This window comes from Leptonotus elevatus, chromosome 5 (genome assembly GCF_054856555.1).
Source record: "Leptonotus elevatus isolate MCC_2025b chromosome 5, RoL_Lele_1.0, whole genome shotgun sequence".
NCBI lineage: Eukaryota > Metazoa > Chordata > Actinopteri > Syngnathiformes > Syngnathidae > Leptonotus > Leptonotus elevatus.
The window spans coordinates 22,425,753-22,453,673 of record NC_141243.1 but is presented as its reverse complement, the minus strand read 5'-3'; the positions used below and the strand labels follow the sequence as shown (position 1 = coordinate 22,453,673).

Sequence of the window (27,921 nt, the reverse complement as noted above, 5' to 3'; positions counted from 1 at the left end):
CTCGAATGGGTCACGGTTGAAGCCCCTTGACTGGAGAACATGCAGCACGACTCCTGCTTCGTCCTCCTGTTCCCAAACACCAGGAGGTCCGTCCATTCTCACTCCTCAGCGCACGGCCATCTCGCCAGCGCCACCGTGTGGCCGACGGGGGAACTACTCACGCACGCTCCCTCTGCGCAAAGCTAAGCGCGCTGAGCAAACGCGCCACCGAAAGGACGCGTTCAAGTCCGCTTGTGCAGCACATACACACACATACACACACACACAGTTTATGGGACATTCTGTGGAGTTCCTGTCGTTGTGGTGTCCTCCTCTTTTGCCGACGCCCGCCTGGTTTCCAAGGCTCAGTTGGAGCTGGCTGCGATGGGTTTGTCCAGGGTGGCGGGTCCGAGACGGAGGCTGCCGTAACAGCTCTTGCACACGCGGTTGGGCTCGAACAACTGCTGGCTCGGCACCGGGATCTTCTGGTCGCAGCAGCTGGCGCAGAACACGTTACCGCAATTCCTGTGTGTGTGGGGAGGGGGACAAAGAGGTCAACGCTGGATTTTCCCTAAACGCACACAAAGACACCTTTCACATCAGCGGCAACAGGTTAGGGTTATTGTACCTTGTGTAGGAGAATAATAATATATTGGTAATCAATAACCCATAAAACTAATTAAATAACAAATGATTAGTTCCTACTCTGGTTGGGAATCGCAGGTTTCATGAGCTCCACTACATAACTCCTCTTTTGGAGTACAGTATATATATTTTTTATTTGTTATTTGTAAGAGTAGGCATCCTCGATTTTTTCTCTCTCCATTATTCTCATTTTGAATTTCATGTCTGCAAAACGTTCCACAAAAAGAGTTGAGGAAAAGTAAAAAAAACAAAAAACAACAACGCCTGTTTGAAATGTTCCACAGGTGAACAGGTTCATTGAAAACAAGAGTGTGCCAATTGTTGGCAAGCAAGGATGAGGCGAGGTTCACCAGCTCATGAACATCTGGGCGAGCAAATAGTGTTTAAGAACGTTTCTCAATGTACATTTCTATGGAATTTACTGTAAGGATTTCATCATGTATGGTCCATAAATAAGTCCAAAGAATATCATTGAATTTCATTTAATCCCTTAAGTGGCAGTGCGTTAAAACTGGCATCATCGAGTAAAGACAATGATTGTTAGTTAAAACTCTACCAGTGTACAATGAAAGCCATATATCAACAACACAGAAATGTCGGCTTCCGTGGGCCTGAACTCATCTGAAATGGACTGAAAAAGTGGACTGCTCTAAAAGAAAGGCATTTGTTTAAATGTGTTTGGGTAAATAAACATTTGAGGAAATGTGATACTATACATGCTCAAATGTTTATGACAGGCATTGATTTTAAAATACGTTTTTTGTTGTTATTTTGTGTCCACAGGAGTACGCAAATGGATGATTTTTGATTGTATCCTCATACAACATATGCCAAGAGTTCGATTTTTTTTTTCACCCAAAACTGTCCAATAATTGGTACAGTGAAAAGAAGAATAGCACTGCCAGAACAATAACAATACTTTTGGCCTTTTGTTTTCTTAATTTTTTCACTTGGATTGGTCTGCCTTGGCAGAGGTCATCGTGACATTCTACCTTTGTCAAGGCAGACATTTTGATACAACTCATCTATTGAATCTCCCATTCAACACTGTGTACCAAATGTTGTATCAGGAATATTATACGTATCTGCAAATACACATTTAGGGTGTGCAAAAGCAAGGAATATTTTGTGTAGTATAGAAATGGCGAATGCAAATCATTTTTTGTAAGTATGGCCATGATGCTTTAATACAAAAACAATTACTCATCACAATAAAATTGACAAATAGGGCTGGATTTACACGACAAGACTCAAATGACAGAATTTCACAGCAGAGGGGAAACCCCCCCCACATAAAATCCGATAATCTCAGGTCAGAATGTGGCCTCTTCTAAAAGTTGATCCAAATCAATACGTATCAGATATCCGCCAATGCGACTGCAGCATAATCGGATATAGGCTGTCACTTCTTTGTGATTCATGTCAGCGAAATACATCGATTGGTGACATAAGCACACACTCGCGTCTGCACACGCACTAACGAATGGCGAATAGAAAGTCGCTCATTAAATATGGAAAATAATTACTGACAGCAGCCAGTGTCAAAATGTTGATGTTATCCTCATTTAAATCAATTAGAGAAAAACCCAGGACATCTCAATTGCATGTAATGTCTCGTTCAGAGCTTTGAATAAGTGTGTGTAAATGGTGCTTTGGTTTGTCTATACTGTATTTACAGTATTGGAACGGCAAGGTTAATTTCTTTTGTTTTTGTTGTGTACTGAAAACTTTTGGCTTTCAGATCAAATGATGAATATGAGACAAAAGCTCAGATTTGCAGCCTTTACCTCATATTTACATCTAGATGGGATAAACAAGTCAGGACAGCGCACCTTTTGTTGAAGCCACCCAAGTGAGCAAAAGTATTGGAACATGTGACTTGTGGCCGTTTACAGTCACCTGCCACACGCACGGCTGTAGTGTCCTTGAGCAAGACACCAGTGACAAAATAAAATTAAAAATATTTTCCTTTTGTTGCCTTTTAAATGGATTGCTTAAACAGTATTTTTTTTGTTTACTTATGTTTGTGAGGCATGGAATGACTCTATTGACATGTAAATAAAAAAAATCTGATACAGGCATTATAGCCTAACGGTGCACTCAGACCTGCAGCGTAAATCCAGCCTATGATCTGAAATTTAGGGGAGCAATAGAATTCTCTGAGATGTACTTGACATGATTGCAACAAGCCTGACGGCTTCAACTACTTAGCGGATAAACGTCAGCGGTGATGCTGACACTTCAACGCCACATAATACTCCGAGGTAGCATTTTGTCTACTATAGAAGCCGATACAACACACGGCGGCACACCAGACGGGTTCGACATGCTGAGGTCCAGATGGAAGGCCATGCTCGCTCGCACTGGGCCTCTTGACTGCCTCGCTCGGCCCCTAAGCAGCATCACACCTATTTTGCTCTCGTGATCGGACTGGGGGCAGTGAGGTTCGAGCACAGCGCTGCTGCTGTCAGCATGCTGCCAGAGTGTCCGCAATGAGGATGGTGGTAAAAGTGGCAGCCCTCAGTCAATCAGATCTCACGGAGAGCACAATTGCTCACGTGACCATTTCAGTGGCAGCAATCACACTCAAGTTAATCTTGGAAATGAAGAGGGATATCTCTGCACACAAGGACAGAACAAAAGGGCAAACGGATGCAGGGAAGGGTTGGGGGGGTGGTTGAGGGACGGATTAGGACTGCAGGGAACCCCCACTTTACTGAGGTAGGGTGGTGGTTTGGCTGTTTTCTGTGATGCTGAATGTGTGCTGAAGTAGCATTTTTTGTTTTGGAAGAATTATAATTCATCTAACATTGATGCTACAGAAAATACACAATTTTGTTTCATACTGCCACCTGCTGTCAGCTGAAAACAACATCACAGTGCTGAACACTTTACCTTGCGAATGTGACATTTGTACCAGCCCAAATTTCTCCATAAAAAAAGAAAAAATAAAATAAAATAAAAAGTACCAACTTCTGGACCCACCACTAAGGAATACTTTTTAAATTGTGTTTTTAAGTACATTTAAATGAGTTTAACGCATGTGGGAGGGGTGAAATGGGGGTCGCTTACCGATGGCGTCACGCTACAGGATTGGCTGGAGATGATACGTTTACAATTGTTCAATAAAGTTATTTGGAGAGAAACAAATCCGGTTGACGTCAAAAAATTGGAAAGAAAATATTAAAAGATGTCATTTAAATACCAAAATGTATGGACTGAAATTCTCAAAATGTAAATAAACCTAAGAATATAAAAGCAGGATAGTTGAAGATTTAAGAAAAAATAAAAAGATTGAAGCGCCATCGAGCTTGCCGATGACGTCAGTATAGCAGCGCTCACGAAATACGCGATTCAGATGTGTTCCCTTTGTTTAGTTTTTTTAGCAGTTCACAAATCGCAATACATCACAAAAATAGTCCTAATGATAATAGGACCACATTAGCAATTTAAACTGACAATATTTGTCACATCTCAGGCAATTAATATGTGTATTTATCATTTATTCAATCTATTTTATTAGTTATTCAATATATCTTGCTTTTATATTCTTAGGTTTATTTACGTTTTTACAATTTCAGCCCGTACATTTTGTTATTTAAATTATATCTTTAATATTTTCTTTCCAATGTTTGTCATCAATTGGATAATTTCTAGCCAATCCTGTAGCGTGACGTGTTTGTTCGGCGACCCCGATACCATCTGACAGCCCGATCACATCTGGTACCGACACCAAGAAAAATATATATAATGTCTTAGAAATGTCTTGAAGAAATATAGATGTTGTAGCAACACTGACTGTGCAGAGTATAGAAATAGAAAAGACTAATGAAATGAAGTTTCTAGGTACTATTATTGATGAACATTTAACATGGAAAGCGCATATACAACATGTCAAATCTAAGGCATCCCAAACCTTAGCCGTTTTACACAAGGTTAAAGAATAATTGAACAAGAATGCTTTGCTATTGTTATATAATTCATTGATTGTTCCATACCTGACCTATAGCATTGAAGAGTGGGGAGAAAAAAAAAAAGGGAGTACAAATTAAGAGGAACAGATATTTTTTCCAAACCTAAATACAGAACAAAATTAAAAGAACGATATATTTCAATTCAAGGTGTCAGTTTGTGGAACAATCTGAATTATAAAACTAAATAATCTCATTCCATTTGAATTCATTTTTTTATATAAAAGCTCAATTATGGGAAAATTATAATTAGCACAATGTCATTCTATTGATTTATTTTGTTGAATTGTTACTCAGAAAGCGTCTTGACGGCTTGCTGTCATTTATTTTGCGTTGACATTTTTTCTTTTCTTTTTTGTGTGTGTTGATTAGGGGCAGATATAAGTTTTTCTTCTTTCCATCCACTTTCATTTCTTTTTCTTTTAAAGAATGAACCACATTTTTTTAATTGAATTGAATATGGTCATGGGTGGGTCTGTAAAGTATCCCTCGCGCTAAAATGGGGGTTCACTGTCAAAAGGAATGTGCAGCAATGGCAGGCTAGGGTGGGGTGTGGGGGGAGAGGGGAGGGGCCGGATCTCACCAGACCTCCTGGACAGGCTCCCTGCCACTGTAGAGGAAAAGGGCAGACAATAGAGAAGAGCTGCCTGAACAGGGAGGACAACATGACACACTACAAGTACAAGTTGACTCACGGTTCAACCACTTGCCACAGACATTGGAAGACAATGTGTAATGTTTTGGAACACAAAATGATTGTCAACCGCTGTCAAGACAGCGTGTCCAGTATGGACGCCACTGTGACCTCACGGCCAAGTTCTTTACTTACTGCTGACTACAATTCAACCTGATGACAGCTGACTGAGGGCATCTTAAGGACAGTGAAGACGGATGAATGAAAAAGAGGGGGAGGACGTCATCGCAATGAAACTGATGCTCACCTTCGTAATAACCACGTGACAACAATCGAGTCCAATTAGCGATACAACAACTGTTACCTTATTCTTTGTATAGCTCACACAGCATTATCACTGTGAGCAGTATTGACCTGATTAATCAATTCTCAATAATTTAATTGCACTGGTCATGTGGACTTGATTTCATTATGTGGCCACTTTTTATTTAGCTCAAAAAAACAAAAACAAAAACCTTAACAGAAAAATTAGCCTCTTATCAAGTTGTGGAAATGCCGCTGAAACATCACACTCACAAACACAAAACTTAGAAGTGGTGACCAAAAGCTGACTCAGCTAAACCTAGTCTCAGTCTGCATGTCTGTGGTTATACACCACTGAGGCCGAACAGGAACTTCTCAAGCAGAGAAGGACATCTGCAACGGGATGCTAATGGCGGCAATAAGCGAAAGAAGGTTGAAGCAGATTTGTCCTTGTCGGCGTTTACCTGCAGTGATGCTTCCTGGTGGCGAGCCAGAACCTGCTCTCACAGCCGTAACACTGGGCAGCCAAATGATCGGGGTACCAGCGGGTAACCTAAAATGAGGCACATCAACATTTTCTTTTTCCTTAAAAAATAACCAGTTTTCATGACTGCCGGCAACCAGTTTTGCTACAATTCCAAATTTGAATCGCAAATGGATAGCGTCGCAATACCGCAGGGGTGGTGTCTTATCACTTGTTTTGTGATGCACTTGCTCTTGTAAAAAATGACTCATTTAATCGCCAGGTGGGCAGGTGTGAGTCGCTAGCCTGGAAATCAGACTCATCGCCAGTGAGTGAGTCTACACAGTCGCCATCCAGCGCATTTCTGAGGCGGGGCAAACCTAACCAATCAGCGGAGAGCAGAAGTTACTTCTTCTGGGCACTTCCTGCATATTTTAACCTAGTGTCGTTTCAGTAGTTGGCAAACGGAGTCGATATTCTGCGGTTTCCTTCCGTTGAAATGTGCATGGAGTCTTATCGGTGGCAAGGTAAGATGGCCACTGGTGGCTTCACATCTCGCGACAGCAAGTAAGCGTCATTGTTCGTGCATTCGTATTTAAGTCAGTGATTTTGACAAACATCTTTTTTTTCTTCTTTTTTTAAATAAAGGCTTCCAGTGCCGTCACCGGCTGTGTTTTTCAATGACTACTGTATGTGTTTCTGCTCATTGTGAACTTTGAGTTTAATGCTGAAGGAAACAAACTATCGTCTCTCCTGCTCGCCGTTTTGAATGGACTTACGCACCAAAGAGTGATATTGCTGACATTGAAAAATACGTCACAATACGGCAAATAAACATATTTGATTGCACGGTTCGTATTGAGCTAGGCCAAACAGTGATCAATGGCAGCCTTACCAGACCTACTTTCTTTCGTTCAAGAAAGCGGGCGTGGCTTGCCAGCTAGTGAGTTGCCTTGTCATGTTTGTCTGTGTAACGGTGTGCACTGGGCCTTAAACTAGCAGTTGTTATAACGGTTATTATATCCATCCATTTTCTTAACCGCTTATTGATCACAAGGGCCGTGGGTGCGGTAGGCGGGGTAAACCCTGAACTGGTTGCGAGCCAATCGCAGGGCAAGGGTTATAATAAGTAAAAAACACAAGTTTATGCCTGCACCTTGGCCACCAAGGGGGGTAGCATAATAGGCATTGTACATACTGTAGATTTAAGCGGGTGTGTCCCAAAGACTATCTAGCTAAATGGTTAGAATTATTAATAAAACGCCACATTTTTTCATCATGTCAGACAATACATTAAAACTATTGAACAGTCCACAAATAGGAAAGCACTCAGGACTTTATATTTATGTAAGCTTTATAATATTTATGTAAAATAAATTTATTTTCCTTTTTGTTTGCCTCCCACTGGCTCTTGTATTGATATGCTGTTTGTTGTTCTTTAATAAAACACACACAAATACCATCTAAGCTGTGGTAATATTAGTTGTTTTTTTGCAGAGAGAGAATACAGTATATGCATGTGAGTATTGCTGTATCGTCTGTGTGTGTATTGCTCAAGTTTGTGTTTAAATGTTTTTTTTTTTAAGGTTTTTAACTACCACAATATCGCTGCAATTTTCGTTATCCTGTCTTTGGCTTTTACCATTAAATGTTACCATTACACTGGCTGGTAAGGTAGTTATGCGATTTGGTTAATTACAATCGTGTAATTCTCTCTTATTATTACTTTTAAAGTAAATGTCAACTGGGCGTGGCATTAAACAGCTTGAAGAAAGCATTTGAAATTGTACTTTAATTGGGAATCACAAATGAACAGCTAGAAGCGAAACGTTTCTTTTCATTTACTCAAAGTGATGTTCAACAAAGTTTCTCGTAACTTGACAGCGAAAGTGTGAGAACAGGTGCTATGGTATACTTCAAAAAGTGTGTTTTACTATGTTTAATGTGTTTATAGTATCTCTCATTCTGCAAATGTTTACCTATCTGGGGTTGGTCTGGAATAGATAAAGAGGGGTTCACTGTAAACCCACCCACATTGTGACGCGACTTTGGTTCAGCCGGGTTTGGTCATGTCGCTTGGTGGGCGGCTGACTTTAGGAATAGAATCCAAACATTTGCTTAAATTATTTTTTTAAGTGAGGAGCGGGAACTGACTTGATAGGCGTTCTAGTCCACCAATCAAGAATGTGGCGTGAATGAGACCCACCTCAGTGTCCTGCTTGTCCACCTGCTCCCAGCTGGCTTCGGAGAAGAGCTCTGTGCTGCAGCGTGATAAACAGTTGGGGTCCACGCTGTATTGCGAGTCGGTCATCAAGGTCTGCGAGAAAGAATTCCGCTTTTTTTGTCTTTTTTTTTTTTTTAATTGGTCAGGTAATCACCACTTGATGGTCAAAGCTAGCTTCTTACCACTTCATCTCCCCCGTTTCCGTTGACTCGATGGGCGCTGGCATACTGCTGATTTTCCAGGCGACTCCACAGTTCCTGTACCTGCTTCTTCAGGGTCTCCACTTCTATCTGGTGCCCAGCTTCAATCTGCCTCAGCCTTTGCTGGATGACATCTGTGTGCAGCATCAGCCCGTCGTCGTCCAGGTGGCTGCGCGACGGCTGCTCTGGGCTGACGGCGGCCCGGCTCAGTTGGGCGTGGCACCAACGCTGTTGCGAGCAGCTACCTCGGTGGTGGAGAATTTGCGAATTGCAGCTTGCCAGTGACACCTGACGGCTCAGCGGCGCCCGCTCGCCAATGGCTTGGACCCAGTGAGGTCCTCCGCAAGGTTCCCCGTCGGAACTGTCACTGTTACAAAGTCCGTCGCGGGTGAGGTCAGCACTTGCGTGCTGAAAGGCACTAACAGAGGGTCGCTTGCTGCCCCCGTTGAAAGTTCTGATAAAGCTGTGCTCGTCAGTCTCCTGCACTTTGTCCTTCCTGCAGGAAGGTGGGGGCCCATTGCCATTGCTGCAGGCCTGACGACTATGACAGACAGGAAACTGTGTGGGGAGTTCAAACCTGCTGCAGACCTCTTCTGTCAAAGTCTCTGTGGAGCTTTCCATCAGGGATGCCCTTTTATCTGCCTGTTCCCCCGACTCCGACGACGCCCTGTCAGGGTCACAAGCAGAGCAGGTCTCCTCATCTGCATCACTTTCCTCAGGTGGCCGGTGAGCAAAGCCATTCATCAGAATTCTTTGAGCTGCAGGCGGTTCTGGCTCGCCTGAACTCGATTCAAAGTATTCCTGAGCAGGTTCCAGCTCTTCAGAACAGTTCTCCAGAATATGCTCCATCACATGTTTGGGTTTTTGTGCTTCCTCATCTGTCAGGTGCTCCAACTCTTTGACTATCTGTGCAGTCGGTGCAGAAGAGTGACTGTTCTCTTCAGCCTCTGCATAACCATTTTCCAAATGATGACCATTAGAAAGCACTTCTTGTATCTCATCCTTGGTGACAGGGCGATCACCACCAACATCAGTTCTTGAGGCCGTCTCCACCTCCACAACAGCTGCGTCAATGACGTGCGTGACAGCAGTACTTCCAACTCTCGGAGCATCTGCTCCCATGTCCTCCTTGGTAGCTTCTTGAAGAATGTTCTCCATCTGACCCTCAGCCACACCCACTACCACAGACAATTCCGCCTCGTCGGCTTCCTCTACACTTGTCGCAGAGTGCATGATGGCTCCCTCTGCCATCTCAGAGTGTGAGTCCATGGGATGCGGGCTGGTATTCAGCTCAGAGTCCACGCCGTTTGAGTAAAGGCCCAATCCATTGCACTGCACCTCGTGCTCCTGGTCCCCGCCGTCTTCAGGACCGACTGCCATGTTGAGGTCCAGAGAGCGCCGGTGGTCCTGCCACTTCTCATTGAGGCTTGGGTCACTGGAGCGACGGTTAGGAGCCAGCGAGCTTCCCAGCTCACAAGCACTGGGCAAATTATCGAAGGAGCGTGTCTTCGTACATCTAAAAATGAAATATGCAAAGACAAGCTTTTTTAACATTATTGTCCATTATGATTCCTGATAAAAAAAAATCTAATTCATTTAAATCATCATGCAGCGCTCAACCCAATGCTAACAATAGCAAGCAAGGAGCCAACCCCTCAAAAAAGTGGGATTAAAAAAGACAAGCAAAATCTATTTGAAAGGCCTTCAACTTCTTGCTTTCTTTCCACAACAAAAGTATTGCAACGGCAAGGTCACTTCCTTTGGATTTCCCATCAAATATGAGACCAAAGTTCAGAATCCCAGCTATTATTTCATGGTATTTACATCTACATGTGTTGAACAACTCAGAACAGAGCACCTTTTGTAAGAAGTAAGAACCCACACACTGTTCAAGTGAAGAAAAGTATTGGAAAATACATTATTAAATTAACTACAAGTGAATAATTTAATATTTGGTGGCCTTTTAACACTTTCTTGCAAGAACTGTATCAAATCTGCAACATTGTTGCAGATTGTTGCTTTCTTCATTTGAAATGCCTTTCCAGACCTTTACTGGAGCCTCTTTCAGTTCTTGTTTGAGTTTTGTTTTCCTTTCTTTGTTGTGTTACTTTTGGCAGTGTGTTTTGGGCCACTGCATTGTTGCATGATAAAGCATCTACAAATTAGTCTGATTGCATTTTTTCTGCAAATTGCCAGACAATGCTTTTGTAGACTTCATAATTAATTCTGCTGCTACCATCGTGCGTTACACCATTAACAAAGACAAGTGAGCTCATTCCATAAGCAGCCATGTAAGCCCAAGCCATGACATTACCTCCAGCATTCTTCACAGATGAGCTTGTGTGTTTTGGATCATAAACAGATCCTTTATTTCGCAAAACTTTGGTTGTTCCATAATTTTAGTAGAGGTTAATCTTGGTCTCATCAGTCCATAAAACTTTGTCCCTGGCTCACCTGCCCAGAGGCGCCTCCTCAGGATTGCTGCCAGGCAATGGATATGGTGCACAGGAATCATCAGAAGGGGTTGTGGGGGAGGAGCTGGGCAGGTAGACTGCAGTCCATAGCATCAGATTTCGTACATGACACACTGGGTGGAGAACCTGCAATAACCGATAATAGGGAAAATACTTTTTCACAGCACAACATGTGCTTCAAAGACGCATACATTTTGCCGTGGTCGCCTCATAACAATCAAGACACCTTCCATCCATTTTCAATACCACTTTATCCTGTTCTGTTAGGGAGTTTGTCGTAGTCCTTCGAGCAAAAGGGGGTACTACACCCTGAATTAGTTGCTAGGTCAGCCGTAGGGGACATTAACACGCAGCCAACAACCGCTACGTCACTAAGTGGAAATTGAACCCACACAATCTGCACCGAAATCAAGGGAATGTACCGCGATACTATTTGACAACTTGACATACAGAAAATAACATTAGAGGGCGGGAGCAGCTACATTGGTTACTTTTTAACAGACTCATTTTTTGATGATACATTTTTGTACATTTAAAATGTTAATGTTTTAAGGATTGCGTTAACATAAAAAGGGACATTTTCCAAGAGGGAGGACATTATTGTCATGCTATAAAGCAAAATGCAGGAGTGGTGGAAAAATAGAACTTGTTTTGAACAATGTCACTGACATTTGCTTTTTCAGTAAGTGCTGGGAGGTAAAATCTGAAATTTGTGAGATTATTTTTTTAAGTATTATTTAAAGGCCAGCCAAGTTCGAGTTTAAAGACTAATAGAGAGAAATACAGAAGACAGAGTCTTCTCCCTAAAGACAAAGAGGTGTGGCAGGTAGAGTACGTACAGTCTCAGAGTGTGAGGAGTACAGCATGTTCCTTAGTGTGCGGTTGGCGGGTCTCAGCAAGGACCACACCGAGCAGGTCCTCTCTTGAACATGTCGATCTTCCCTCTCTTTGCCGCTGTTGCACAGGAAGGTGCCGAACAAACAGGAGTATGTGTGTTGCACCAGTTTTACCTGCATACACACAAACATTTTTTCTTAACTTTTATTTTTAATCCATAAACTTTTAATACACTACAACATAAATGTTATATATGCCTTCACTACTCTGAAAATGTCATTATTACTGCTCAGGGCTCAGGTAACGACCAATCACAGCTCAGCTTCATAAAGCAGGTGAGTCATGATTGGTCGATTGATTATAACGTTTGTAAGAACAAGAGAAGCCAAACTCGAAATCACGATTAAATTTCGATTAATTGCCCAGCCTTAGTAGTAGCAGCACAACCTTTTGATTTTTAGCCAGTCTTGTGAGAGTGTTTTAGAGGGATACTTGACTCATTTAAACATTTTCAGCAGTATGAAGATTTTATATTTTTATAATTAATGTGATAACGTCATTATTTTTCATGTACAATTAATACCTTTATAAACACATTTTACCCCTTATTGTCGAGTGTCGAATGAAAATGAGATCAAGCGTGCTCAGGAAACGACAATCATGGCTCAGTTTGAACAAATTCTGAAAACAGGTGAGCCACGATTGGTCGTTACCGGTTTCCTGAGCACCTGTGATGTAATTTTCAGTCGACAGCAAGTGGTAAAATGGGTTTTTAAAGGTATGAATTGTACATAGAACATTTTTTAACTTTCTACTGCTGAAAATGACTAAATAAATCAGGCATCCCTTTTTAAACTATGCAAACTAAAGTTTATTCAATCTACACAAAACTCCAGTTATCAAAACCAGTTATCAATGGAACCGGACTGGAATAGTTATTGTACGCACCAGGAAGGCCTCGTTAAACTCAAAGGAGCATGGAAACTGCCTCTGCAGCTGGTGAACACAGTCCAGCCATTGCAGAAAGACGGGACAACGTTCATTCACGTCCTCAGAGTTTTCTCCATGGCCACATCGGTCAGCAAACTTGTGGCCGAAGTCCAACCAGTCCGTCTCAACCAAAACTTGGAAGCCCTACACAAAGATAAGGACAGATAATATATATGATGGAACTTCTACACACATGTTGCTTTAGCTGTCATTTGAATGATGTTGGTCTTAAAAGAAAATGACCCTGGAGAAAATGGAGGCCTCTCTGTAGCAACAACAAACATTTTTGTTGTACCTCTATGGTGCGGTAATACGGGTCCAGCAGCAGCTTGGACAGCGCAACAATTTGAGGTGTCCGGTCCCAGCCGTCAGAGCAATGCACCAAAACAGGCCTTTGGTCCCTGTCCACTGCATTGACCACAAGCAGGGCCGCCTTCAGCAGCAAGGAAAGGTGCTGCAACCACTTTGTGCTCTCCAGTGCAGATAGCCAGCTGCAGGAAAACAGACGAGAGCAAAGACGTCACATCATCCAACTAAAGTACACACAAGACAAAGATAATCCAAGTAAACATAAAATCCAATGAATTTGAACCTGGAATTATATTCAAACATTCTATATCCAAGTCTGATTAGAATACTGAAGTAGAGTATCACTGAATCTGAGAAGGCCGAAAGATTGGAGAGAGATACAAGTGTACTAAGGTTGAAGCATAGCTGAGATTTCTAGATGAAGTTGGGTTTGGAGGTTTTAAGCAACAGGGTAAGAAAAATGTGACAAGGATAACCGTACTTTGCTGGATCCGGCATCTGAGTGCAGAGGAAACGTAGGGACTGGAAACTTTTGCGTATGGAGTGGATGTTGGCCATGCCCATAAACACCACCTCACAGTTGGGATAGTATTCTACAAAACGGGGAATAGAACATTCTCAAAATTAAGAAAACCAAAACAAGATGAGCTACTACATTTACAGTACACACAAAAAGGAAAGCCTACCAGGACATTCACAGCCTCCCCCCTTTGCCCTGTTGGCGACTGCTGCTGCGTAGGACCTGGCATCTAGAATCAGTAACTTGTGAGGCTGGATGGCCAACGTCTCCACCTCTGAGCTGTTGGTCATTGACGACTCTGATACAGTCATAAACACATCAGAGATATCATCGCTGGACAATTCAGGTTATATTAAACAAGTGTATAAATGAGAACAAAATGAATGGCCAGCACAATTCAATACCTTCCTAAAATCATGTGATGGATCATAAGTTGGATACATGTAGCTTGATTTCTATAACATTTTTTTTTTAGCAGCTATGAGGCTGAGTTATTAAGTGACACATTTATAATAATTGACAAGTTATGGTTTAAAGATTATCATCCGTTTGCTCTAGAGGTTTAAATATTCATCAATCAATTGACAATTAATTGCTTATCAAATACAATTGACAACTATTTTGATAATTAGTCAGAGACCTTGTTTAACTTAAAATTGTGTCCAGATCTTCAGAATTTCGGCTTCTGAATAATAACATTTCTGATTTATGTATGTCCTCCATGAAAGCAGACCGATTGTCTTTGTTTAATCAAAATAAGAGAATTGCAAACATCTGCTTTTACTTTGGAAAACAATAATCAGCATTTTTGCAATTTTTTTCTGACATGTTACAAGCCAAACCAGTAAATGCATTATAATCAATCCCAATTCCACACTTACTTTTTGTGTGTGTGCATTACCTAATTTGCTCCACAAAAATGTATAAATATATTCTATTTTAAATGTTTTAGTGTCCCAAAGACATATTTATACGTTTTTATGTTGTTGTTGTTTTAATGCTAGAGCATACAGAAGGCTTTGATGCAGCCTCTCAACTGCAAAGAACGGTTGAAGAAATTGTAGTTATTACACAAATGGCCAGCAGAGCAAGAGATCAACCAGGGCCATGTTGGGGAAAAAGCTCATTTACTCACAGTTATTAAATAGATTTGTGAATAATGATGAAACTTAGCTATATTCTAGTGCTATTTGCTGCAAAACGGAAACAGATAGAAATATACTTTTTTCTGTTTAAAAAAGAAGAGACTTTAATCTTTCTTTTGGTAGATTTCATGTTTTTATAGCAATAGAACACAATATTCTGTGGGCCTTGCAAAATCTGTCAAAATCCAGTAAAAAAAGCCAGAAGTGAACGGGATTGTTTTAGTGAAAATGGCTGGGAGTGAAGGAGTTAAAACGGCTGGATCACTAGTGCCATAAAACATGCAGATGCTTGTACTTAAATATTTGTGGTATCCTAACCTGTGTGGTTACCTTTAAAAGTTGACATATATCAAGAAGAATGATGGAGGTAAATGTACTTTACTATTTTACTTAAAATCAACGGTCCATCTGATCAATGATGTTGCATTAATTATTCCAATAACTAGGCTTCCATCCTTCATTCAGCAAGTTTTCCTAGTATTAGTGGTTGGATGTGAAGCATCAAATATTCAATGAGATGTTATACTGCCTGAAAGATTGCATATATACAAAATTGTTCAATTGTTCTTAAGTATTTAAAAATGGTCAGAATATATATTTTATTTATCAATTTTCTAAATCAGCTCTTCCTATGTATTATAATTAGTAATGTTTTTTAAATTAATACAAATTAAAATAATTTTCAATGTTGTTTCGATGTCCCCTATTATCTCACTGCTTTTTATTGATGTTTTAAGTTTTTCCCATTGGTATCGTTTCAGTATTGGTGCCGAGGTACTTTATAAAGGTTTAGTTTCTAAATAGGTGGACATTATTTAACAATGCAACTCCCTTGTAATGTATAATGTTAATGCCCTAGATCAGTGTTAGGATTCTGATTGAAATGTATTTGAGCCTGCCGCTTCTACTGCAAACTCATGGACCTCAAAGCTCGATGAACAAACTTGTCGGTTCAGATGAAAGTCAATGTGTGTGTTTTGGGTCTAGTCTAGATTGAAGCAATAAATTGTCGCAGGCAGAGTGACTGAGTCCTCACCAAAATCAGTATCCGGCAGTTCAGAGCCATTGATGTAGGTTCCATTTGACAGGTGTTTGTGAGAACTGCTATCCACAGCACAGGCCTTGGCAATAGACTGAACTAAGTGCTCGTCATCAGCATTCCGCCAGCCCCACCAGCTGACCTCTGGCTGGCCGCAACGGGCGATCACTGCTCCTGTGCTCAGGTGCCTGTATGCATGAACAATAAAGTTATATGAACAAACGAGACGCTAAACCCCAAATTGATCAATGTTTTATTACTGTACTATAATTATTACTACATCATCAAGGTTAAACATGGTTAAACCAGTTGGCAACCAGTTACCTTGAAAAGGTAACTTTGTTACTAGGGGTGTTTAAAAAAAAAATCAATTCGGCAATATATCGCGATATTACAGTGTGATTCAATATGCGGCCGAATAGATGTTTAAACATTAATTTCTGATGCAAATATTTAACAAAACGTAAGTGTTCACACTTTAAGCATGGAAGAATGTTATATTAATGGAACATTAAGCCTTAATATTTTATTTCAGTGCTGTTCAAACACGAAATAGACTGCAAACCGTTTGTTAAATACAGTGGCTCAATTATAAGCTTGAAGTTTCAGATAAATACATTTTCATACAAACCTTATAGTGTACATGTACAAGTTTACAATTAGTATTTTCTAAATTTTAGTAAAAAAAATTAATACAAATCCAAATAATCAATTTATAGATTTGTATCGGAATTAATTGGCATCGAATCGAATCGTGACCTATAGATCGTGATTGAATCGCCAGGTACTACACAATTCACACCCCTATTCAGCAGATACTGACAACCCTGCGGAACATAAAAATGACACCTGATTTTGACACTTAATTGGGAGTGTATTTTTAACAGTGACATTTGAAAATAAAGTTTGCTTTCTTTATTGAAAAATAAACATTTTGACTTATGCCAATTATTATTATTAAAAGAGTATTTTCTGAAATTTGCTTAACATAAATGGGCTACTTGTTTTTACCGTCTTTTTTTAAGACAGTCTTTCTAGACTTAGTTCAACATAATAATAATAAAAAAATCTATTTTTAAAATCAAATCCAGGCTAAAGGTTGTCAATTTTACTTGTCATATTCAACCATTAATGTTGTAATAGCAAAACTCAACATTTATAATGTAGATTGTTTATACATACAATTAAATTTAGGGACTACCTCAGCCACACAAACTGATGGAACTTTCTGTTTAAGATTAAATGGTGCTGTGCTGCAATCCATGTTTTGTTTTTTTCGAGGTAGTGTTATTGAAGTGTCAACAACAGAGCAGCGTGCAACCAACCTAAGTTAATGTTCTTGTTTTTAGCTAACAAACTCAAAATAGTAACTGTATTTCTAGCTGGAATACGCCAAGCTCTCTCCTTCCTCCATTGCAGTAGTGTAATCTGCTATAGACATGTGAGTGGTCAAAGCGCTGAAAACGTGACATGACACATACATGATGTCACTGCCTCAGATGGGAATGTTAAATTGAAGTCTCCCACAATGACTCAAGATGTTCAAGCTGTAAATACCAGAGTTTCCCTTTCTTATGTCTTCCATAATGTAGTTATTTGTTGACTGCCTTTAAAGAGTACGATGGTGTTGATGGTGGTGAAACTTTTACAATTGTCTACACAGACTGACCGCAGCTTTAGAGGCTGCATATTTCTCACTGTAAGAAAATGCAGTAGCTCAATATGTACACATAAGAGGAAGCTGGAGTGTGAAGTTTGTCATTTAAAGAGAATCAACCCAACCGACCTATATATCACTGCAGGAAACCTTTTCAAGGAACGGAATGCTGCCACATTTTCCAGCTCCTTGTCAGTGATCCAGGCTGGTACAAGAAGCTGCTGGGGATAGCTGGGGCAAAGCCTGGAAACAGCGAGGGGCACAGAGAGAGGTGAATAACACACAGCATAAAAGAACGCATCGGACCTGACTGACTGTATTAGTGAAGGCTCAACAAAAAGTCTCTGTCGACAGACATCTAATCCTGGGCTGGGCCTTTTTGTGCCCCGGGCGCAGCACCAGTGGAGAACAAAACAACCACCACAAAATGTCTCTCACGCACTCACTCATCTGCGCTGTGTGCCAATGAAAGCAAAAGCTGGAATCAGTAAGGCACGCGTGGCAGAACGGTATCTGTAAAGCAAGCTGCCTTCACCTAAACTTGCTGTTGATGTCAGATATCCTCCACGCATTTTGAGTGTCGAAGCCCATCCTCTCCACCTCATTCTTGAACCAGGAGGTCACATGTTCACCTGAAGACCAGAGAAATCTGATATGACCAGAGTGGCTGGACCAATGCGGTTATTAAAGGATGTACGTTTCGAGTCTGGGCTACCTGGTCTGCAAAGCTCTCCATGCTGCTCCTTCTCACCAGCGTACACGTCCATGCACCAGGCATGGAAGGCGAAGGAGAAGAGATCCTCCAAGCGAGAGGGGGGGCGCACGACTGTATTCAGACGCTTCAGCCATTCCTGACATTGCTCCAAAGTGGAGAACTGACACCTGGGAATTAAAACACAGTAACAGTAAACTCTTCCGTTGGTTTTAATTATGGCACAACAAAGGTGTTTGATGCTTTAGTGAGCTTTAAAATAACTGCATAAAGGACTTGCTGCTTTAGTGAGCTTTAAAATAACTGCATAAAGGACTTGCGTCAGTAACCTGTTAACTTCAGGGACGACAAGTCTCTGATGTTGCTAATGTATACATTTTTGGCAAACATTGCCCTATGTGGTAAACGATTTATTTGAGCAGGAAGTGGCACTGCTCACACTGGCTTTGGGTTATATACTGTATTGGGTGTGTCGTGTTAGTCTTACCTAACAACTTTACAGTCCTTACAGGTGACATGCAGCTGGAACATATCGCGACACTCCACACTCTCAATGAGCTGCAGAGGCACCTATAGAAACACATGTAGTCAGAAAGAGCACACGCAGAAGCTTACAACTAATACATAAAGAACATTGGCGAAGCTCGGGGCACAAAAATCTTCATGCAAACAATCAGCTGCAAAGTAATTCATCCACTTGCATTAGAAAAACTAATAAATTAGTTTTGCATTAATGTTTCACGTAGCATTTTCCAAAGTTCTGTTAAAACACAATCTACCGGTACTTAGAGGCAATAAAATAAAAACCCTGTATCTTGATTTCCGTTTTAGCCTCAAGTCTTATGCAGAATTAGAATAGATTAGAACACAGAAATACACGATTATTGCCACTGACTGTGGCACATGCTTTGAATACTGTATGGAAATACCTTTGCCTGCTTTGAAATAAGCTTTGCTAATTAACTAAAAGTACTTTTCATGGACACAACAGGCTCAGTCTGCTGTTTGCATGCATGCATGATCGACAGGCAGCCATCAGTCAGCCAAGTTTCTGCAACTACACTATGATGACAGCCTTTCTGTCTGTTGGAGCGTTTGTTGACGTAAACGCATTGTTCCAGACTTGCATGGTTAGTCTTCCCACTCATCAATTGTCACCTTTAATTTAGCTCTTAGAGCTAAACATTGCCAATAAAAAAGTTTTCTAGGTAGCCACTGTATTTCATGGAAGGCACACAAAAATGCCACAACCACTCCACGCCGTGCATCTCGGTTTGATACTTACTGACACCTCACAACAACAACTCTGATCCAAGACAAGACAGAAAAAAAATAATGTAAGCAGTGCTCGATTGACTTGGCCGCTCACTATTCACCATTTACAAAGGGCTGTAATCACACCACATTCCGGATGTCCTTGCATCATGAAGCCACAATTTAATTCCAGCTCTCTAATCTAAATCGCTAATCTGGACGTCATCAAGATTCCTCGGCTGCTTGCTCTCTTCCAGCACTTTCCAACTCCCATGTGGGAGACTGTGCCATGTGATGCACATGCTTTGCCAACCCGTCCAAATGTGTGAGAGAACATTATCTGTCTGATGTGAGCAAAGACGGGCAGTGGGAACCCAAGGCTCATTACGGCCTGAAAGCCCCTTGAAACACGCCAACAAACACGCGTATGGATGTACAGCTTCTGGTAAAAGCAGACCCATGACAGTTCCGCAAATCAACAAGGATGGCAACAAAAACATTGTTTTGTCTTGGCTTTATTTAGCATTGCAGGCATTCAGCATGTTTCTTTGTGTTGAATAATTTAACTGCTGAGTACAGTAGTTTGTGTAACATGGGTTCATGCGAGAAGCATGGTGTTGATGCTTTATGATCATCTCTGTTGTAAGTGCTTTGTCACTATCTTGTGACAATTAGAACTCCTTTGGAGGGGCACAAATCTCTGATTTTCACTATTTGCGGCAGGGCTTGGCTTCTGTCACTAGGAATTGTTTGAGCAATAGCTGCACTTGTGATTTACACTAATCACCACAAAAATGGAATTCATATAGTTAAGCAGATATTTTTAACAGAACTCAATCAAAAATATATATTTTTAGATAAATGCATTTATCTCAGTGTTGGGCTATAGCTGTATAGTAGAAAGGTACAGTAGCAAGATTGTGTAGGTGGGTTACAACCTCCAATATATGTGTGTTTAACAAATAACCATGTTGCCACATCTTAACGCTGATGTTATAATGCTACGACAGAAGCAACGCTTGAGTAAATCAGCAGCAGTTTGTATGATGTCTTGTGTTGTCTTTAATGGGGAACTAATTTTCATGATATTGAGAGGGAGAAGCAAATCTCGAAAACAATAGATGTCCTTGGCACAACTTTCCTGCTGTGGCGAGTTGGCGGGAAGGCAGTGGGGGTTATCTGAATGGAGCACGTTTGTTTATCTTGTAAGGTCACTTGCTTCATACAAGCGTTGACGGTATTTATAAAATGTGCGTTTTATGTGCTGTCAGAGAAGTGAACTGAAATGAAAGCAGTCGAATCACAGAAAATGAAAGGGCTTGTTTAGAATGTTGAAATACATCTTTGGAGTGGTACAAGAGGATGTTGTAGAAAGTGTCTGTTATTTGGTAAGAAAGTAAGCTTCCTTTGTCATTATTGAAATGGGAGCAAGAGAGAGCATGACTGTTACACATCCCCTCTGGCAGAACTTCAGCCACAGAAGCAGCCAGTGCAGAAAGTAAATGAACAATTTGAGATGGTGCTGCTGCTAGGACAGGTCAGCTTTGAGTGGCTTAGTCACAATGTCAATTTTATTTCCATCATTATTTGTGTGTATACATGAAATGAGGGTGCTTTAAATTTGTTTGCAGAATACACATACATGAACGTTTGGTGCACAAATTGGTACGTATGTGTATGTCCCCACAATGCCTGTGACTATTCACAAAACGCTAGCATGGCAGAACTGTACTTGAATGCTGCCTAATGTGAACCCAGAAAATGTATTTTTCCCCCCAGGTGTGGTACATGTCTGCTTATCAGCTATCAACCTATCTGACAAACGCCATGACTTTTTTTAAGGTACTTACGTTGACGACAGACTGTTTGAACTTGATGTGTAGGCGGTAGTTGGACATTGCAATGATGGCATCCTCTGCCCTCCCCACATACTCTGTAAACTCCCCATGCAGCTCAGGAAAGGGCACCTAGCAACAGCAGGAGATTCAACATTTCAAAGACTGCAGATCAAAATGCACACAGCATGTGGGTTACCACTTGATTATTTTGCCACACTTGTGTCTCACGTCAAAATTAAATATCCCACCCACACTTGCAATGAACGAAGGTTCAAGGAAGCGGAATTGTATTGTACTTTGATGTGGAATCTGGAAAACTTCAAAAAGCTCCTCACCTGCATGTTTTCTTCCTCCAGGACAGGTGATTTTTTTGGGAAAATTTGATTGGCCTGGATACACTCAGAGCTCTTCAGCCCCTCCTCCTCCTGCACACAAAAATATCTGTTACGTTTACTAAACCACCATCGAAGTAACAGCAACAAACTTCTTTTAGATATTTATTAGATTTTAATGTGGCTTTTGAAAGGCTTCACACAGAAGACTTGGCAGACACTGACAAATAAATTCACAGGCGGTTTGCATAAACTGTTTGGGGTCATAAGGCTTGCTCAAGACTACTTAGCTGTAATTTGGAAAGGAAAGAGCAACATTATTCCACCACTTTCGTTGGCCTTGATTTTTCATGATGCAGCTAAATGTGACTAAATGTTTCGTTATCTAACACTTGCAAAGTGGCTTGACCTTGCTGCTGGAACAGAAGTCATTCCAAAGTTGCATTTATCCTGCTTTTAAAGTGGCTGAAACCTACTCTACTTTTAAACCACTTAAGGTGATTTATAAATGAGAATTCAATGAAAATTTCAGATGACCATCATATATATATATATATAAATCCTATTTTGTTGGGTCTTTTTCATCTAAAGGGATGTTTCCTCTGCAGCTTTTACACCTAAGTGGAATGTTTGTGATCACTCAGTGGCCCTAGATCAGATGTACATTTTCAAATAAGCTGCTCGTGGGTGTAAAAAAAAGTCTCCTGCTAAAATAATGTATAGTGTCTTGTTGTCCATACAAAGATGAAAGTAGTCAAAAAGCAAACATAACAGGAAGTGTTTCTGCCTCAGTTTGCCATCTCAGCATAAAATGTCGCCCCATTCGAACCATACTGCAGCTGGAGGACCAAGCATGTTGAGACGAGAGTAACTGCAAAGAAAACAGGAGCCTGAGAAGCCCCCCGAGCAGTTGATCACGCACATGTGTTCTTGTGGTTATGATGTGACGCAACTACGCACACAAAAACCAGCAGAGATTCCAATAGCTTCATCCCGCTTGCCATTAACTTCCTCAACAGCTGACGCGCAATTCTGTTGTGGTATTCTGCACATCTCTGTTCTTACAGTACCGGTATATATATATAAAGTGCTCAAGGACTCTCCATTGCATTTCATTTGCACAACTGTCACTGTTTCATAATTTTTGTACAGGTCGTTTGACATTGCTTACCAACTCTGTACTTGTGTGTTTAGTACTACAGCAGTAAACAACTAGAACAAAATGAACATTTTGGACCAGAGTGAATCAAACTACCACAGACAAACTCCTTCTGTGTTTGGCTAGTAACGGTGATTCAAATTCTTGACAGGGTCAAAAATAACTACAATCAACACAACTGAAAGTTGCCCTATTTTGACAACAGCCTGAGGCCACCTTTGACACAGTCATAGCTGACATAACTGTCTGCTTCCTGGTAAACAGCTGATAAGTATTTGAAATCAATAGAGAGTTTCCAATTCTACATACTGCATGCAGGGTCTACCACAAAGCAGTGAAGAGAAGAAAGCGTACCATGGCCCCTGTGAAGGAGTGCGGGTCACCCAACGAGTACGACGCCTGGCCTGGACCAGCCTGTGAAAAGCAAAGACGTCATGTCATTAAACATTATGGAACAAACAATAAGAAACCAAACAGCAGCTCTGTAAAAGACCTCAGTGGACGTCAGGATGTGTATTTATTCATTATCTTGTATCATGTTGTGATGCTTGTTAACGGGGGAAATTCAGAGTGTAAATTCACTCTTGACGACGCTGGGATAATAGAGCATGTGTAAACTCTCATTATCGTCAACGGGTGCCTCTGTGTGTCAGTTCAGGCTGCATCCCACCTCTCAGCCTAAGTAAGGTTGGAGGGAAAAGCTCCACCTCAAGATCAGTGTTTGACAATATTTGTTTTGAAGCAAACAAGCAATGTGGTTTAACTTAAAACAGTTGACTTTGTGGTTGAATGTGTATTGTAAACTTGCTAACTTATTACAGAATTAGCAGTGTCACAAACAAATGTGATCGGCTCACCAACAAGAAGTGACTTAAAGCTGGTTTTTGTAACAATTTGTCCAAAAATATCTTTACAATAGACTTTTGAGGTTTGACCATTTATGATTGAAATGTCTTCTCATTAGTAGATTAACGCCTGCAAGCCTCAGGCCAATGGTTCTCAGACTGCATTCAGGTTTGAATTTCCCGCTCTCTGTCTGCAGATGTGACATCAGTTTCATTTTTCAGCCACAGGTGGCAGTAGCGATTTGAAATGGAATTTTCTGCATTCAGCAGCTTTAAACTGTAAGGTGATTGGGTTAGCCTTTGTAAACATTAGGATTTATATTTTTAACATAGAAATTGAAATAAGAATGGTGTACATATAAATCTTTGATAATATTCAATGTGGTATGATGCATCAAAGGCAGAATTGGCAAAATAGCAATGTTTTGTCAAAGTTATATATATTCCTTCATCTACCTTTAATGTTGTCCAAATTACAAAGGCTGCAATTTGGGGAGAAAAACTGCATTATTTCAGTCAGCTGCTTGGATTTATTTATGTTTGTTTATTTATTTAGATTGTGTCTAGTAGGGCTGAACAATTTATCGCTCTGAGATCAAAATCATTATCTTGGACAAGGCAATTTTGTGATCGACAAAGCTGCGTTTTTTTTTTAAGCAGTCTAAAATTCAAAACATTTTTGGTTGAAATTTTATTTTACATTCAGTACACATGCATATTTATAAATGTATGACGGCGAGCAGTAGTTCTTGCTTTATTGAACCATTTTTAAAACTAAAAAAAAAACTGCCTCCTTGGTGTTTATGCATTATGAGAATAATAGCTTTTAAAGTTTTGTTGGTATGATGTAATTTTCTGTCATGTTTGCAAATACTACTGTACAGAGTGATTACAGTAATGTCTATACTATTAGGCGGATTTATAAGCCGCACTAGCTAAATTTGGGGAATACTCGAGTTTGTTACACATACATATAAGCCGCACCCAACTGTAAGCCGCAGGTGTTTTAATGTTACTGCACCGAGTTCCCGCTACTTTCTTTTCCATATTGAGGGCGCAAGTTGTCTCGCTCTCATTTTGTATTTGGGCTCACTTGGTTTGTTTTAGAGTATTTTTTTTTATTGTAATTACTGTACTGCAGTGAAGCTTGATTTGTGAAAAGCATGAATTGAATCAAAATCGCAACATCTGTCAGAAATGTTCTTCCTGAAACCGTTCAGCCTTAGTGTCAGTGTTGAAAAATTGCAGTCCACAGGTTTACATATTTATGAAACATGAAAAACACACGTGATAAAGCCACAGATTTGTTTATATTACTGTTGTAATCTGACTAATGACTTACTGACATTTGGTGTAATTTTGGGAAACTGTCATAACGAATGCTTAAAATACTACAAAGTCATTCAGTCATTCATTCATTTGCTTTTATGTAGCGCAAGTTTAACCTATAAACCAAAACATGTATGCATAGTAAATCCAATAGTGTCCATTGTAAGACATTAAATACATTATTTATTGCTTATGTTTATATAATTATTTTTTTTAAACATGGGAGGAGGACCTGGATAAAATAATCACATTAAATTGCAAACGCAACATTGAGAAAAATCATTCCACCCTAGTGACAATGACAAAAAAAAAAAACTGTATGAGGCTACAATTTATAATTAGATTACAATGATATACAATAGAGTAATGAAGTTTATTCTTACCACAGAGAATCAACGATGGACAATGAGTAGTCCAGATGATCCTGTTCAGAAGTTCACAAGTAAGACATGGAAATCTATGGAAATAAAGGCACTCATTCAAATGAATTAAGACAAAACACTTAACCAACTTATCTATGTTTCTCTACAAGCAGACATTTCAATGCCCGTCCCTTTTAAATATAAACGTGTTTTTCATTGACACACATGCAAAATGAGATATGTTATTTAGGCATTACATCTTAAAAGCTGGGTGGCATCAATTTTACTCCTGAAGACATTTTCTGAAGAGGTGAGTAGATCAGACTATCTACAAAGCACGAGGAGCAGCAGCAGATACGAGGCCTGGTGGTGTGAGTTGGCCAACGCAGGCCGGTCAGCGCTGCTGGCGCTACCTGATAAAGCCTATCTGTCCGTCCCACTCCCAACAAACACGACTTTGTTTACCGCATGGGCTCATGGCCCGTGGCTGCGGCTCAGTGCGGCCCCGAGTTCAGAGTCACACAGCTATAAGCCCCTTAGAGCCTTAACGGTGCTGCTGTCCCGTGACATGCCACAGTGCATCACAGGCTGCAACATTAGCCAACAAACAGGCCAAATATACCAACTAGTTGTTGGCGAACTCCAGGAAGAACTGTTGGCGACTGAATGCAAGAACCGGCCACGCAGTTTGCGTTGCAACGTTGACAGCTCGCCTGCCTCAGTGAGTCGAGGGGGCGGGATGAAATCACAAACAATAAGTAAAACTCACTCAAGAGTCATGTTGCAAGTCAACAAAACACTTATATTTCAATAACAAGTTCAATGCACTGTACCGTATCATTACCATTACACGGGAAACGAAAACTATTTGTCGGCAAAAGGTAATCGCTAAGCTTGAATGTGGTAACAGGTTGTGTTCAGTTCATTCAAAACTAATTCTGTAAATTGCACAGCAACATTACCAATACTGCAAATCTTCACACTCGTTGGCTGACGTTCACGTTCATTTTGTTCGAAAAGTGACCGTCGCAACCGAGAATATGTCCGTAAAATCGCTCATGCTAACGGGCTAATGCTAACGCCCATCTGGCTACCCCGGATTCTAACAAGACAACCGCAAAGACAACTTTGCAAACAGCATTATGTCATATTGTCCAGCGTTTGTTATCCTAACACGCGACTGGGGTCAACCAGCGGTTGCTTAGCTTCAAATAGCTACTTGAGCTAACGCAGCTCCGTGCAACTGTTTTTGTTGTTGTGAGATGGAGGGCGGACCCCAAAGCCGAGGCCTCCGTCAAAACACACCGCCAAACGACCACAAGCCGGCACACTCACCAGTGAAACGAGTGACGAGACGCTTCAATGCCACAGAATCATCCAAAACCCGTGCAGTTGATGAGCAGAAAACAAACCCGCAGGGAATAAACATGAGTCATGTCCGAGCCGAAGCTAGCTTGACTGTGTCCCTTTCCAGCACCAAGCCATCGTCGCCATTATCGCAAATTCTCCAAGCCCAACTTTACGTGTTTGTGTCGTCATCACGCCAAAGCATTGGCAGTGGGCGGGGCTGGGGCACGCTCTCGCACCATGTGGTGCAATCATGTAAACACGGACAAAATATTCTGTTCAACTAAACAAAGATAATGTTCGGTGTTGATTCGCGATGTCAGAGGTGTTTAGTACAGTATTTAGTTTCCATTGTGCTGCAGTTTGCAGCGATGGAGATGCATTGTAAGGACAACTGACCCTAACTTGGCTACCCCAATTAGCTTCGACGTTCAAAAATATATTTTGAATTTTGAGTTTCATAAAAAAAATTCGTATTTACATGAAGTTCGTACGTATAAGAATAGCCCTAACCTCAAGGCATATATCAAATGAGCATCGTCTTAGTTAGGGCCCCGGGACCACTAGGGGGCCCCCAAGAGCAGCCAAGAGAACAGAGTAGAAAATCCGTCCATCCATTTTCTGACTTGATTGTCCTTACTAGGTCCCAGGTGTGCTGGAGACGTAACATAAGAAACATTGGCAAAAATAGTTTAGTTACTTTTTAAATAATTCTTATCACATTTTGCATAGATTTAATACCTAATTTTTCAACTTCAGATTTGGTTTTGAACCAATTTTGTCACGTTTCAGTTGCCATTCAGTTCATCATTATTTGCTTGACACTGTTGCTTATTTTAAGTTTGTTATCAGTTTTTAAATAAACTTTCATTTATCTAAGTGATTATACTTATTTTGTTTTACTTTTTTTTTTTTTACTTTCGGCTTAGATATTCAAGTATCCCACTTAGTGGAAATTCAACAATAAATGATTGATAAATATTATTAAGGGCAGAAATGAGTGCCCCCTAAATCAAATTTTGCCGAGGGGCATATCAGCATACCCCTATAGTAAACTATCTGTTGCCTCACCCTAAACTCAACCGAACACCCAACCTGTTCTTACTGCGCATGACCTGTTTCCTACAGCGCATGCACAGAAGTGCAAGGTATGCTACTTCGACGGGTATGCTGTTTTGTCGAGACACCGGCTTTGTCTCTAGATTGATTCTGTTTATTTCTACCACTTACACCGCTGTTCCTTATCACTGGTGTAATGAAGGTAAAGTGATAGAAATGACCGAAAGCCACTTCAGAGTTTACAGGCTTTGTGTGACAGTAACAATAATAAAACAATCAATCTTTCATTCTGGA

General features: G+C 40.6%; 1 protein-coding gene across 2 annotated transcripts; it reads right to left on the bottom strand.

Annotated features, from left to right (window-relative positions):
- Positions 1–201: 201 nt before the first annotated feature.
- mtmr3 (myotubularin related protein 3) lies at positions 202–26,728 on the bottom strand. 2 transcript variants are annotated; one of them, XM_086077199.1, is made up of 20 exons: positions 26,557–26,728; positions 25,243–25,316; positions 23,040–23,099; positions 21,530–21,619; positions 21,207–21,323; positions 18,590–18,672; positions 18,106–18,272; positions 17,926–18,022; positions 17,520–17,633; positions 15,731–15,921; positions 13,716–13,847; positions 13,511–13,622; positions 13,016–13,211; positions 12,679–12,864; positions 11,733–11,903; positions 10,874–11,019; positions 8,402–9,935; positions 8,202–8,312; positions 5,997–6,085; positions 202–504 (listed from the first exon to the last, which is right to left on the bottom strand). In XM_086077199.1, the coding sequence occupies exons 3-20, from the start codon at positions 23,040–23,042 to the stop codon at positions 345–347; spliced, it is 3,699 nt and encodes a 1,232-aa protein (XP_085933325.1). In that variant the 5' UTR covers positions 23,043–23,099; positions 25,243–25,316; positions 26,557–26,728; the 3' UTR covers positions 202–344. The 2 variants fall into 2 exon arrangements, with proteins under 2 accessions (XP_085933325.1, XP_085933326.1); XM_086077200.1 differs by lacking the exon at positions 26,557–26,728 and adding an exon at positions 26,184–26,462 and having other exon boundaries at positions 25,243–25,283.
- Between the last annotated feature and the right edge of the window lie 1,193 nt (positions 26,729–27,921).